The 13320-nt window shown below is 40.0% G+C and overlaps 1 protein-coding gene across 1 annotated transcript; it reads left to right on the plus strand.

Annotated features, from left to right (window-relative positions):
• Nucleotides 1-501: 501 nt before the first annotated feature.
• MBL2 (mannose binding lectin 2) lies at nt 502-5305 on the plus strand. The gene is made up of 5 exons (XM_003922450.4): nt 502-616; nt 1698-1893; nt 2566-2682; nt 4051-4119; nt 4839-5305. The coding sequence occupies exons 2-5, from the start codon at nt 1707-1709 to the stop codon at nt 5210-5212; spliced, it is 747 nt and encodes a 248-aa protein (XP_003922499.1). The 5' UTR covers nt 502-616; nt 1698-1706; the 3' UTR covers nt 5213-5305.
• Nucleotides 5306-13320: the final 8015 nt, after the last annotated feature.

A 13320-nucleotide genomic window follows, 5' to 3' on the forward strand; every position in this document is an offset into this window, starting at 1 on the left:
AGTTATGTTATTAGGGACTGGGAAGGGGGTCTCCGCCCAGGTGACAGGCCAAAAGAAAGGCAGATCTAAGAGATGGGCCCAATAGAGTGTAGCAGGTACAGGTTGGAGACAAAGCAAGTTCATAAAAAAGATCAATAGCCTACTCGAGTTGCAAGGTACAACAGAGAGCTACTGTGCTTTTGAGTGTGTGTGCACGTGCAGGTGTCTGTATGTATAGTTGGTGTGCATGAGCATGTGTATGCATTTGTTTCTGTTTTCCTTTTGGAAACAAGAATTGCAACATGACCAACCAGGTGAACCTAGTTATGGTAGTTCAGCAAGGAGATTTGCCAGAATGGGTGGCAATTGAAAGAGGAATTGTGCTGTATTAAAGTAGACAGCTGCCTAGCACTGTGCTGCAAGCTTCTAAATTTCTTGTAGTCCTATGAAGAGTTGTTTATTAATCTAGAGTTGAAGGCCAGGCCCAGGCTATCCCTGTTCAGATGGTTGATTGGACCCTACATTGTTGAGCCCAGCCTCCTCTCTAACTGAGGCATCTGCCAGATCCCCAAGCTAGAGGGCCAGCATCTTTGTCATTGAGTCCCTGCTCTGCAGAAACACCAGGAAGTCATTTCTGGTAAATAAATCTGGGTTCCTGGATCAAGGGTTTGGGGAACTGACATGACCTTGGGGGCATGGAAGATGCTTTCTAGGGATGGGAGAGTGGGATGGAAAGCAGAAATCAGGTTGAGGAGGTCTCTTTTCTGCTTGTGCTGGAGCACCTGTGACTTTCTTCCATCCCTTGTTCATCTGCAATGAAGACTGTCTTTGTTTTCAAAGGGAGCCTCTGAGGCTTAGACATATGGGGCTGGGCTGCTGAGGTTTCTTAGGAGGCAACAGCTGGAAGAAAGCTCTGAAGAACAAATGAAAGGTTAAGATTGAGAAATAGGATGGGGATTCAAGGCAAGTTGTCTAATTGCCAGTGGTTTTGACTCACAGAAAACAGGGAATTCCTGCCGGAAAGTAGAGAGGGATCTAGCCCTCTGCCAAGAACAACATGGTGAGAAATTTCCAGAGAAAATGCTTATACAGGCAAGCCTGTCTAAAACACTGAGGGGAAGCAAACGCAAGTTAATTCTGGGCTGTGTTGGTGACTAAGGTTGAGGTTGATCTGAGGTTGAGACCTTCCTCTTTGGATCACCAGCCTGCAGCTTAAGGCCTGTCGCTGAGTAAATGTTAACAGGCCCTGGAGGGAATCAGCTGCCCAGATGCAAAGACGGGATTCAGGTGGCAGACGGACCCAAAGGGGATGGGGGGGGATGGGGGGGCGGGGGGGAGGAAACTCCTACAGACACCTGGGTTTCCACTCATTCTCTTTCCCTGAGCTATCAGGCATGAGTGAGCTGGCAATGCACAGTCTCATTCATTCTCACTGCCACGAAAAGCATATTTATAGCCTTCCAGCAGCAACACCAGGGGCCTAGGCACAGATGAACCCCTCCTTGGGATCCCCACTGCTTGTCATAGCACCGATGTTTGTTAAAGTACTAGTACGCAATGTCACAAGGAATGTTTACTTTTCCTAATTCCCATCTAGAGGCCAGGAATGGGTCATCTATTTCTGTGGAGCCTGCACCCAGGTTGTAGGACAGAGGGCATGTTTGCTAAATATGTGTTGATTAACTGAGATAATCTTCTCTGACTTTTGTCACACCAAGGTGAGGACCATGTCCCTGTTTCCATCACTCCCTCTCCTTCTCCTGAGTGTGTTAGCAGCATCTTACTCAGAAACTGTGACCTCTGAGGATGCCCCAAAGACCTGTCCCGCGGTGATTGCCTGCAGCTCTCCAGGCATCAACGGCTTCCCAGGAAAAGATGGGCGTGATGGCACCAAGGGAGAAAAGGGGGAGCCAGGTACAGGTTGGGCTGTTCTGTCTCTGCAATTCTTTACCTTCCAGAGAAAACTGCCTGGAGATATGAGGAGAGTGATGTCGTATTTGAGTATCTTTTTCTCAACTATACTATAATTCAAACCAGATTCAGCTCCCATTCTCTGGCATCTCAGACTTCCACACAGCAGTTTGTGACAAATAGTTGTCTTGTCTTCCCAGGAAAGTGGCCCACAGGTCAGACCATCCCATGGGACACAAGATGAATTTTTCTTCTCTGGGTCATTGTCATGTCAGACCCCTACTAACTTCAGTAGGGATGGGACCAGGTTCAAGAGGCCAAAGAGACCTGGAGCCAGCAAACACACACAGGTTTTATTGGAGGAACCTATTTACAAGGAGATCCAGTGGCAGTTGGCTGGACAGGAGACTCACAGTTACTTGTAAAAATACGTGCAGTTAATTTTCACTTAGCTCCCTCCCCGCAGCAACCTCCACGTGGGAACTCTATTTCTTAAGTTATTTCTCTATTTCTTGTTCTCGGGTGCGTAACATACAGCTCTTGAGAGCAGTGGCTCAGAAAGGTCAGTCCTGGGTCAAGGTCTCCTTTCTCCTGGGAAGGGATTGAGCATCAAACTCTTGGAGAAAGAGAGCAAGAACACAGATATTAAGTCACATTTCTTTTGACTTCCAACAGGCCAAGGACTCAGAGGCTTGCAGGGCCCTCCTGGAAAGTTGGGGCCTCCAGGAAATCCAGGGCCTTCTGGGTCACCAGGGGCCAAGGGCCAAAAAGGAGACCTTGGAGCCTGTCCAGGTAAGGACCCCAGCAAGGTCTGAGCAGAGTGCACCCAGGTTCTGAGACCTTGAGTACCTGGTGAGAGGTGCCCCTTCTCCTGTTCCTTCACAGGAAGATAGCCAAATTTGCTTTCTGACCCAGTGCCCTCAGCCCTCTCTTTGTTTGTAGAGCCTTGGGGAATTCCTGTAAGTACCTGAGTACAGACTCACAAACTTTTCAAGACAACTCCCTCATCAGGCACTCCCTGTAGGAGCTGAGCTTTGGTTCTCTGTCACCTGAAACAGTCCAATGTGAGGCCCTGGTTCTAGAGGGAGAATATAGGCCATCTAAGTGTGGGCTTATTATGCCTATTTTTACAAAAGCGTGTAACGATGGGATGTCATCTTTTACTTCATAAGAAACCAAGCCAACACTTAATTTCTTAAAATCACAGCCATCAGTGTAAATCACAAGACTGTGGGTCAGCCATGTGATTTCTCTGCTGGTTTAAGCTGTAGCTCACTCGTGTGTCTGTGGTCGACTGATGGCCAATAGTCTCATTCCTCTGTCTGGCTGTTGTTTGAATGTTAGCTGGAATGATGAGGGTAACTGAACCACATCTCTCATCATCCAACAGGCTAGCCAGGGCTTGTTCACATAGCAGTGACTACAGGATTCCAAAGAGTAGAAATAACAAAGGCTGTAGGCTTCCTGAAGGCTCAGAGGACATTATCATTTCTGCCACATGGCATAGGTCAAAACAAGTCACAAGGCCAGCCCAGAGTCAATGAGAGGGGAAACAGACTCTATGTCTTAATGAGAAGAGCTGTATTCTATTGAGGCCATTTTTGCCATTTACTACAGCAAGTGGTTTTGCCCCTGCCCTCCCCACTTGGATAATGGGCAACTCACAGAAATCTTGGTTTCCTGACTAACAGAACAAACTCAGGAAAAACAAAAAAAACAGAAGACAACAAAAGCAAAACCTCTCCAAAGACAAAACCCTGCGATCTTTTTAGTCACTGTTCACCAACTCATCATAGAGTAATGCCTCAAGAGATTTCTTTTTAGTTTTGATAGAACAATTTATTTGGAAAAAAAAATAATCTGTGAAGAACCTGGCCTACATATTGCTAGATAATCAGAGAGTATATGTGTGCATGTGATATGTATGTGTACTTTGGGATACAGTAAACAGGCAAAGAGTGACGTTTAGAGTTGGATGGAAATAGAGATTTTTCTTTCTTTTTGCCTTTCATATTTTTATCTTCCTTCAAAGTATAAACACCAATGTAAAATAAATGTGGTTTTTTTTTCAGTTTGAAAAAGATACTCCACTTCCTTATATATGCACAGTTCTGAGGCTCCTTTTCAACAATCCTTCTTTACTTTGTTCTAATTTTCTAGATTGTGATAGTAGCCTGGCTAACTCAGAAAGAAAAGCTCTGCAAAGAGAAATGAATCTTATCAAAAAGTGTAAGTTTTTTCTGTTACTCCACAGACAGCTTGAAGTTTGGGAAAAATAGAATGCAACTAATACTTATTCAATGCATATAATCTTCTGTACCCTGATAGGCATTTCTCATATTCTGACCTCATAAAATTCTCACAATATTTTGGTAGAAATTGAGGCAAAGGGAAGTGCAATTACTTGCTCAAATGCACAAAGCTAATAAATGGTTTATAGATGGAAATCAGTCTGACTCCAGAGACCCTAATCCTCTGATATTGCTCACTGAAAATGGGACTTATACCCCATTGTTGCACTGATATTGAGATCTGGCCGTGAAGTCTAACCTGCCTGGGGCAAATATTTTCAGATATTTTTTGTTTGGTCTCGATTTAATAATTTAGAATTCAGAAGGCCAAATAATATAAGTCTTCTAGCATTCTAATCCAAAAGCACAGAGGCCTTTGCACCAGTCTCTCTGTTCACATTTGGGATGCCATATTTAACAAATAAAAAAACAAGTCAGCAGTTAAATTGTATTTCAGGTTAAAAAAATTTTTAGCGTAAGTATATCTGAAAATTACATGGGAGATATACTAAAATATTAATTGTTTGTCTGAAATTCAAATTTAACTGGACATACTGTATTTTATCTGGCAACTCCACTCTAGAAGACTTTTTCTTGAGAAACATCTTGAGTTGGGCTTAAGGATGAGCCAATTTCACCCACTTTTTTACATTTTAGGGGTAACCTTCTCTCTGGGCAAACGAGTTGGAAAGAAGCTCTTCCTGACCAATGGTGAAACAATGACCTTTGACAAAGTGAAGGCCCTGTGTGCCCAATTCCAGGCCTCTGTGGCCACCCCCATGAATCAGGCAGAGAACACAGCCATCCAGAATCTGGTCAAGGAAGAAGCCTTCCTGGGCATCACTGATGAGGAGACAGAAGGGCAGTTCGTGGATCTGACAGGAAGAAGAGTGACCTACACAAACTGGAACGAGGGTGAGCCCAACAATGTCAATTCCAAGGAAGACTGTGTAATGCTCCTGAGAAGTGGCCGGTGGAATGATATCCCCTGTTCCTCCTCCCTTCTGGCTGTCTGCGAGTTCCCTGTCTGAAGGGTCCCATGACTCGAGCCCCCCTTGTCTTTTTACTGTAACCTACAGGCCCACAGTCTGTTTGGAAAGATAAATTTTGTCAATTTCCCCATATCCAATGTTGTTGTTCCTTTGTGGGCAATCACTAAAAATGATCACTAATAGCACCACCACCAATAAAGCAATAATAGAAGTAGTAAGAGTAGCAGTAGTAGTAGTCATACTAATTATATTTTTAATATATACTATGAGACAGACACTATCTTTTGTATACTACATTAATTATCTAGTTTAATTAAGCTATAGTATTTTTTATAGTGTTCTCTTGCTGCAATATAAAAATAAGATGGATTTATTTTTCCATTTACAACAAACCCCTGTGCTCTGTTGAGCCTTCCTTTTTCTTTGGGTTGAAGGCTCCCTAATGACATGACCACTGTTTAATACCAGAGCTTTTTAGCAAGTCTCAGGTATTAAAAAACTCTATTTTGTAACTTTCTCTATGAACTGTTTTCTTTTTAATGAGACATTAAACCATGTAAAGAACATAAATATCATAAATCTCAAGTAAACAGTTTAACAAATTCTCATACACTTACATACCTATATATCCACTTTCTAGATTAAGATAGGGGACATTTCTGACTCCCTAGAAGCCCCTTTAGAACTCCTCCTAGTACTAACTCCTAGGAAAATACTACGCTGACCTCCATGACTACACAGTCATTTTGTCTGTTGGTGTACATTGTAGAGTTGGGATCACACTGTGTGTCATGTTGTATGTCTTGTTTACTCAGAATTAAGTCTGTGAGATTCATTCATGTCATACATAGCAGAAGTTTCATCCTTTTCCTTGCCATGGAGGGTTTCCTTATAGTAACATTCCTCAGTTTATCCATTCTACTGTTAATAGACACTTAGGTGGTTTCCAATTTTTGGCCATTAAGAAAGAGAATCCACAAACATTCCTGTACTTGTCTTTTCCGTAGACATGTTGCACTAATTTCTCTTGGCTGCCTATCCAGAATTGGAACTTTAAGGGGATGAGGAAAGCGTGCATTTAGCTTTAGGAGATACTACCAGTTTCCCTAAGTGATTGTATAAATTTATTCTCCCAGCAATGTGTGGCAGTCCTAGATGCTCTGTGTGCTTATAAAAAGTCAATGTTTTCACTTCTCTTAATGTTTATTATTCCTGCAGATATAAAGTGTATTTCCCCATGGTTTTAATCTGTATCTCCCCAACATGTAATAAGATTGAACACATTTTTACATGCTTATTGGGTATTTGGATATCTTCTTTTGTGAAGTACCCATTCAAATCTTTTGTATTCTGTTTAAATTGGTTAGCCAATATTTTTCTTACTGATTTTTAAGTTATTTTTACATTCTGAATATGTCCTTTTCTATGTGTATCACAAATATTTTTCTAGTTTTTGACTTGCTCCTAATATTGAATGTTGATGAGCAAAATTTACTAATTTTGAGAAAATCTTTTTATTCATATTTTCTTTCAAAGTTAACACTTTTTGTGTCATGTTTAAGAAATTTTTGCCCATCCCAAAATCATGAAAATTTTTTTTATGATTTTGAAATCATGAAGATATGTTTCCATTTTTTTTCTAATAGTCTTATTATTAAACATTCTATCTATTCCTGGTAAAACAGATATCCACTTGATACAGCACTATTTTTAGGAAAGGCCATTTTCCCTCCATTGAATTAGGGTGGTCCATTTTCGTAAATTAAGTAACTGTGTATGTGTGTGTTTGTTTCTGGGCTATCTATTCTACTAGTCTATTTGTTGGTGCTTGTGTCAAACAGGACACTGTTTTAATTACTGTACATTTATAGTTCTAACCATAGTCCAGCTTTGTTCTTCTTCAAGTTAAGATTTCCATATAAACATCAAAAACAGCTTCTCAATTTTCACAAAACCCTGATGAGCATTCCATTGGGACCGTGTTGACTCTATCAATCAACTTATGCAGAACTAACAACCTACTACTGAATCTCTAATCAATGTTCACCATGTATCTCCATTTAATTAGGACTTCTTTAACTAATATTGTTATGTTTTGACATTTTTAGTTTTTAAACTAAAATAAGTATCTTAAAATATCTTGTTTTGGTGGTTTTAGTAATTTTAATAATATATTTTTAATATTTTTTCTTGTACACAGAAATACAGTTAAGTCTTATATGTAGACTTATGATGTTTAGTAATCTCAATAAGATTATTTCTTAACTCTAGTAATTTGTAGATTCTTCTGGATTTTGTATGTGCATAGCCATGTAAGTTGAAAATATGGCAGTACTTATTTCTTCCCAATTGCTTTAGTTTTCTTTCTTACCTTATTGCACTGGCTAGCAATGCCAATACAATACTTAATAGAAATGTTGACAATGAACATCCTTCTCTGATTCAGTAAGCTAACTCTGTTTTATTTCAGTTAGTAGGCATTAGTATTTATCTTTTTAAAAGCATCAAATTCATATTTAACTTAACTCCCTTTTCTACCCAACTACTCCCCTACACTGTAGGGGCTTGTAAGGTTCTATTCTCCAGCACTCCATTCTTGCTTCCTTGAATGTGGTCTTCAGGGGCTGGATTGAGAGGAGAGATGGTAATTCTTAAAATGACTAGCTATGACAACTGCCTGTTCTTTCTCTGCTTTTACTACTACTGACGTAGCTCACTGTCAGCAGATCCCCTGAAGATGACTGGAGTCTCAAAATAAGTTGCTGAAGATGGGCTCAATCCCAGTTCCCCTTTGCAGAACCATTTCCTATGTACTATTCTTTGTCCTTTTTTTTTTTGAGATGGAGTCTCACTCTGTTCCCCAAGCTGTAGAGCAGTGGTGCAATCTCAGTTCACTGCAACATCCATCTCCCAGGTTCAAGAGATTCTCATGCCTCAGTCTCCCAAGTAGCTGGGATTACAGGCATGTGCCACCATGCCTGGCTAATTTTTGTATTTTTAGTAGAGACAAAGTTTCGCCATGTTGGCCAAGGTGTTCTGAAACTCCTGACCTCAAGTGATCCTCCTGCCTCAGCCTCCCAAAGTGCTGGGATTATAGGCGTGAGCCACCGTGCCCAGCCTCCTATGTCTTATTCTTGACAGCAGCTTTACAAGCTCCTCACGTCCAAAAATAATCTTACAATCAAGGCATTATTATTTGCCAACTTGAGAAAATCCAAATATCCCTGAAGGTGGTTTCTGGATATGTGTTAAATGATTTAAATTCTGTCAGCATAGACTCTCCTCAGTGGAAGATTTTAAAGAAAAATATATATATATATTTGGAGAAATTTGTCCTGGTAAGCTTGCTAAAAGAAAGTCATATCACTGCCTAAGTTAGAAGTCAAATCATTGGTAGAAACAGAACACACTACATATAAGTTTAGTCACTGTATTCTCAGGTCTGGTGCTGAAGGGTTGCTAAGAAAACTTCTGCTATTGTGCTAAATGTCCAGAGACCACCAGAGAAGGTGTAGACTCCTGAAAGACAATGTAATGAAGTGTTTTAGAGTACAAGTGCTCCAGTCAGGCCTATCTAAACTGGATTCACAGCTCTATCACTTAATTGCTACACGATCTGGAGCCGCTTAACCACTCTGTATTCCAGCCATTTATTTGCAGCTGGGAGAAAATGATGATTCCTATTTCATGAAAATTCTGGGGACAATGAACTAAGTTAGCACCTTTAAAGTGTGTAGTGAAGTACCAGGATACTATATTTGAGGCCTTGACACACACAGTTATGCTGCTAGATATATACTTTTTGATGAGATAATATGGTGATATTATAAATAATACAACTTGATTTTAAAAAATTAAATCAACCCTCCTTTGATGGAATAAACTCCATTTAGTCATATTTTATCTTGTGTATATATTATAGGAGTGGACTTACTAATCGTTTGTTTAGAACATTTTCACCTATATTCAGGAGAGATAGTGGCTTTTTTTTTCCCTCCTTAATGCAATCACTAGATTTTGGTGTCAGTGTTTTGCAAGCCTCATTAAAATGAGCTGTGATGTGCTCTCATGCTCCCTATTATCTAAAATAATTTGTGTAAAATTATAATTTAATGTTAGATAAATTCACCAGTGAAGCCATCTTGGAATGGTGTTTTCAGTTGGGAACTGATTTTAATTTCAGATTTAATTTCCTCATGACCTAAACATATTCATGTTTTCTGTCTTTTGTTCAGTTTCAGTGAGTTATATTTTTCAATGAATTTGTCAATTTCCTCTGAATATATATGTATTGGCAAAAATTTTTACAATATCTTAATCATATTTCTTTTCAATATAAGTAGGATCTATAGCAGTGTCTACGTATCTGTTATGAACATTTGTATTTTATCTCTTTTCTTTCTTTCTTTCTTTTTTTTTTTTTTTCTAATCATCCAGGCTGGAGAGCAGTGGTGCAGTTTTGGCTCACTGCAACCTCTGCCTCACAGGTTCAAGTGATTCTTCTGCCTCAGTCTCCCAAGTAGCTGGGATTACAGATGCTCACCACCATGCCTAGCTAATATTGCATTTTTAGTGGGGAAAGGGTTTTGCCATGTTGTCCAGACTGGTCTCAAACTCCTGACCTGAAATGATCCACGTACCTCGGCCTCCCAAAGTGCTGGGATTACAGATGTGAGCCACCACACCCAGCCTATCTCTTTTTTTCTTAATCAATTTTTACAAAGGATTTGTCAATTTTATTAATCTTTTCCAAAAACTTATTTTTGGTATTTTCCCTACTAACCTCTACAATTATGTTTATATCTATATCTGTTCTTATCTTTGTCATATTCTTTTTTTTTTTGAGACGGAGTTTCGCTCTTGTTACCCAGGCTGGAGTGCAATGGCGCGATCTCGGCTCACCGCAACCTCCGCCTCCTGGGTTCAGGCAATTCTCCTGCCTCAGCCTCCTAAGTAGCTGGGATTACAGGCACGTGCCACCATGCCCAGCTAATTTTTTGTATTTTTAGTAGAGACGGGGTTTCACCATGTTGACCAGGATGGTCTCGATCTCTTGACCTCGTGATCCACCCGCCTCGGCCTCCCAAAGTGCTGGGATTACAGGCTTGAGCTACCGCGCCCGGCATCTTTGTCATATTCTTGTACCAATCTTCTATGGGTTTAATTTGTCATTCTTTTTCTAGATTCTTTTAATTTACATTTAGAGAACTGACTTTCTTTTTTCCTTCTTTGCTAATATAATCATTTAAAGTTATAAATTTTTATTTAAGAACTATTTCAGCTGCATACCACAGGTTTGGATATGTATCCTTTGTCACCAATTCAAAACATGTTTTTCATATTCAATTTAAAATATTTTATAATTTTCATTGTGACTTCTTTGATTCATGGTTTATTTCTAAGTGTGTGGTTTAATTCCTAAATATTTGAGTATTTTTAAATGTTACATTCCTGTTATTTATAGTTTAATTCGACTATAACCAGAAATATACTTTTATGTGAGTTCAGTCTTTGAAATTCATTAAGATTTAATTTTATGATCTAGGTTATGATTTAGAATGGTAAATGTATTATGTGCACTGGAAATAATGTGGCTTTTATAGTTTGTTAGTGTGTCATTAGGTCAGAATATTAATCTTGTTGTTCATACTTTCTATATTCTCACTAATATTTTGCTCTTTTAGAAGGAAATAAAGATCAGAACAGAAATAAATGACATACAGAGAAGAAAAGCAAATAGAAAAGATCAATAAAACTCAAAGTTAATTTTTGTGAAAATACAATTTCCAAACTTTAGCTAAAATAACTTAGAAAAAAACAGAGAAGACTCAAGAAAAATCAGAATGAGAGAGGAGACATGACAACTAATAAAATAGAAGTAAAAGGATCATAAGAGCTACACTCCTTCGTGTTAGATTGTTTTCTATTGACATTTTGGTTCCCTCTCTCTTGCTTGCTGTCTTCTTTCAAAGTTTTACTTCATAAGAGCTAAAAAAAAATCTAGATTTGAATTGTACAGATATCCTTTGTAACTTAGCATTAAGCAAAATTGTCTTAGATTAGAGAACTCAATTATTCAAGTAAAAAATTATAAATTGAATTTCATCAAAATTAAAGATTAACTCAGTTTGTTAAACATTAGGAAAACAGGCAAACCATGACCAGGAGAAAAATATTTGCAAATACTAGCCTGTATCTGCCAAAGGATACACAGGAAACAGAAGCAACTGCTCTAAACCAGTAATAAAAAGACAAAACTGGGAAGAGATAGCCAGTTACCAAAGGAGGAGGAGGAATGAATCACAGGGCAGGCCTTCTTCAGTGTCCTTGGTCAGGAATTTGCATTCCTTAATGTTGTGTGTTAAACTGTGTCACAAAACAAACAAACAAAAAAATCTATCCAAGCCCTAACCACCAAGACTTACAAACCCTTATGTGCATTTAGGGTCTTTACAGTTATAATAAAGACAAGACGAGGCCACACTGGATATTAGAGCAGGCCCTAATCCACTGACTGGTGTCGTTATAAGGAGAGGGAAATTTGGACACAAAGTCACGCAGGGAGAATGCCGTGTCATGAAGGAGGCAGAAACTGGAGCCACATGTCTTTAAGACAAAGAATGCCAAAGATCGTGGACAATACCGGTATCAGAAACTTCTGCCAGCTTCTTCTGCAACGTCGGCCTACAAACCTTTTTTCTACTAAAATCTTCCATTCCATGAGAGAACATGGAATATGATGAATCTTTCAGCCAGGAAGCTGCTGCTAATTCCTCAGTGCTGTTTACCTGTAATGGCCTATATCAGAAGCTGAGACTGAGGCAGAGAAGAATCTTCCTCAGAGCCTCCAGTAGGTACCAACCCTGCTGACACCTTGATCTCAGACTTCTAGCATCCAGCACTGTGTGAGAATAAATTTGTTGTTTTAAGCCACCCAGTTTGTGGTGGTTTATTGTGAAAATCCTAGAAAACTAATATATTTGGCAATGGAGACTCCCATTGTGTATACTACAGTAGACTGGACTGTTCCCTGGAAAACATCCTCTGAGCTTCAGTCATGATGGGGAGGAGAAAATCAGAGAAAGAGAATTGAGATATTCTCATGTGCTTTCCAGGACCTCCATAAAAAGTGATTCCTGGGTTTGGGCTCACATCCCCACGGGGGATTCATGAGGAGGGAGTGGGCTACTGTGGTGTGTGTGATTCAAGAGCTGGGGCCTGCCCGCAGTCATGAGGATAATGATACTTTTGATGTTGAGCTCACAGCAAGGTGTCTCCACAGTACTGAAGGCCAATCTCGGCAAGGAGCTGCAGGCCACCCTCAGGCAGACATCAGGCTTTTAGCTAAGGGTGAGGGGGAACTTTGGAGCCCAATGAGCCCGTGTAACCCACAGCAGGAGTTGGTCACTGCAACCAAAGTGAGTAGCGGGGAGCTGGCTGGGAGAGGACCAGGAGTGAGCCAGGTGTGTGCACAGGTTGGGTGCCACGTTATTTAGATCTTTCAGGAGAATCAGAGTGGAACAAGAGGTGAAGAAAAACTTGTAGAAGGGGTTTCTGTGTACCTGTTATGTGCCATATTTTGTGCTTAGAAACTTTGCACCATGACCTCATAAAACATCATTTTACAAATGAGGAAAAGAGAATCTAAGAGATTGGGATACTCGCAGAGAGCTCATAGTTCATGTGAGGTAGCTTTAGAAAGCTGAAAATTCACAACTGTCTCACTCCAAACTCATGTCATCAAGCACATTCTATGTGTTAATCCATACTCCAGGTCATAAACAGGTTCAAGGAATTCCTCTGGTTCTTCTCTCCAAGTTTCTGACCAGTGTTACGTAACCTAGCTCTTCCTTTCAGATCAGTCTTCCCCTAACATCCCACCTGACAAGGTGTCACTTACCGATGCCAAAAGAAGAAACTGCTAAGGACAGGCAGCCACTCTCACACTGAAGAACAGGAACAGAGAGACACACTGAGATCCTGGGTTAACAAACGCAGGGAGAGAAGCCACTCTTGGTGGAATGGAGGTTGAAATCATCTGATTGCAGGCATGAGTGGGAAACAGACCCCATATGACACATAAAAAAGATGACCAGGCAGTACCATACCCCTCCTTACATACACACAAGCACACATGCAACAAACAC

Source organism: Saimiri boliviensis, chromosome 12 (genome assembly GCF_048565385.1).
Source record: "Saimiri boliviensis isolate mSaiBol1 chromosome 12, mSaiBol1.pri, whole genome shotgun sequence".
Lineage (NCBI taxonomy): Eukaryota > Metazoa > Chordata > Mammalia > Primates > Cebidae > Saimiri > Saimiri boliviensis.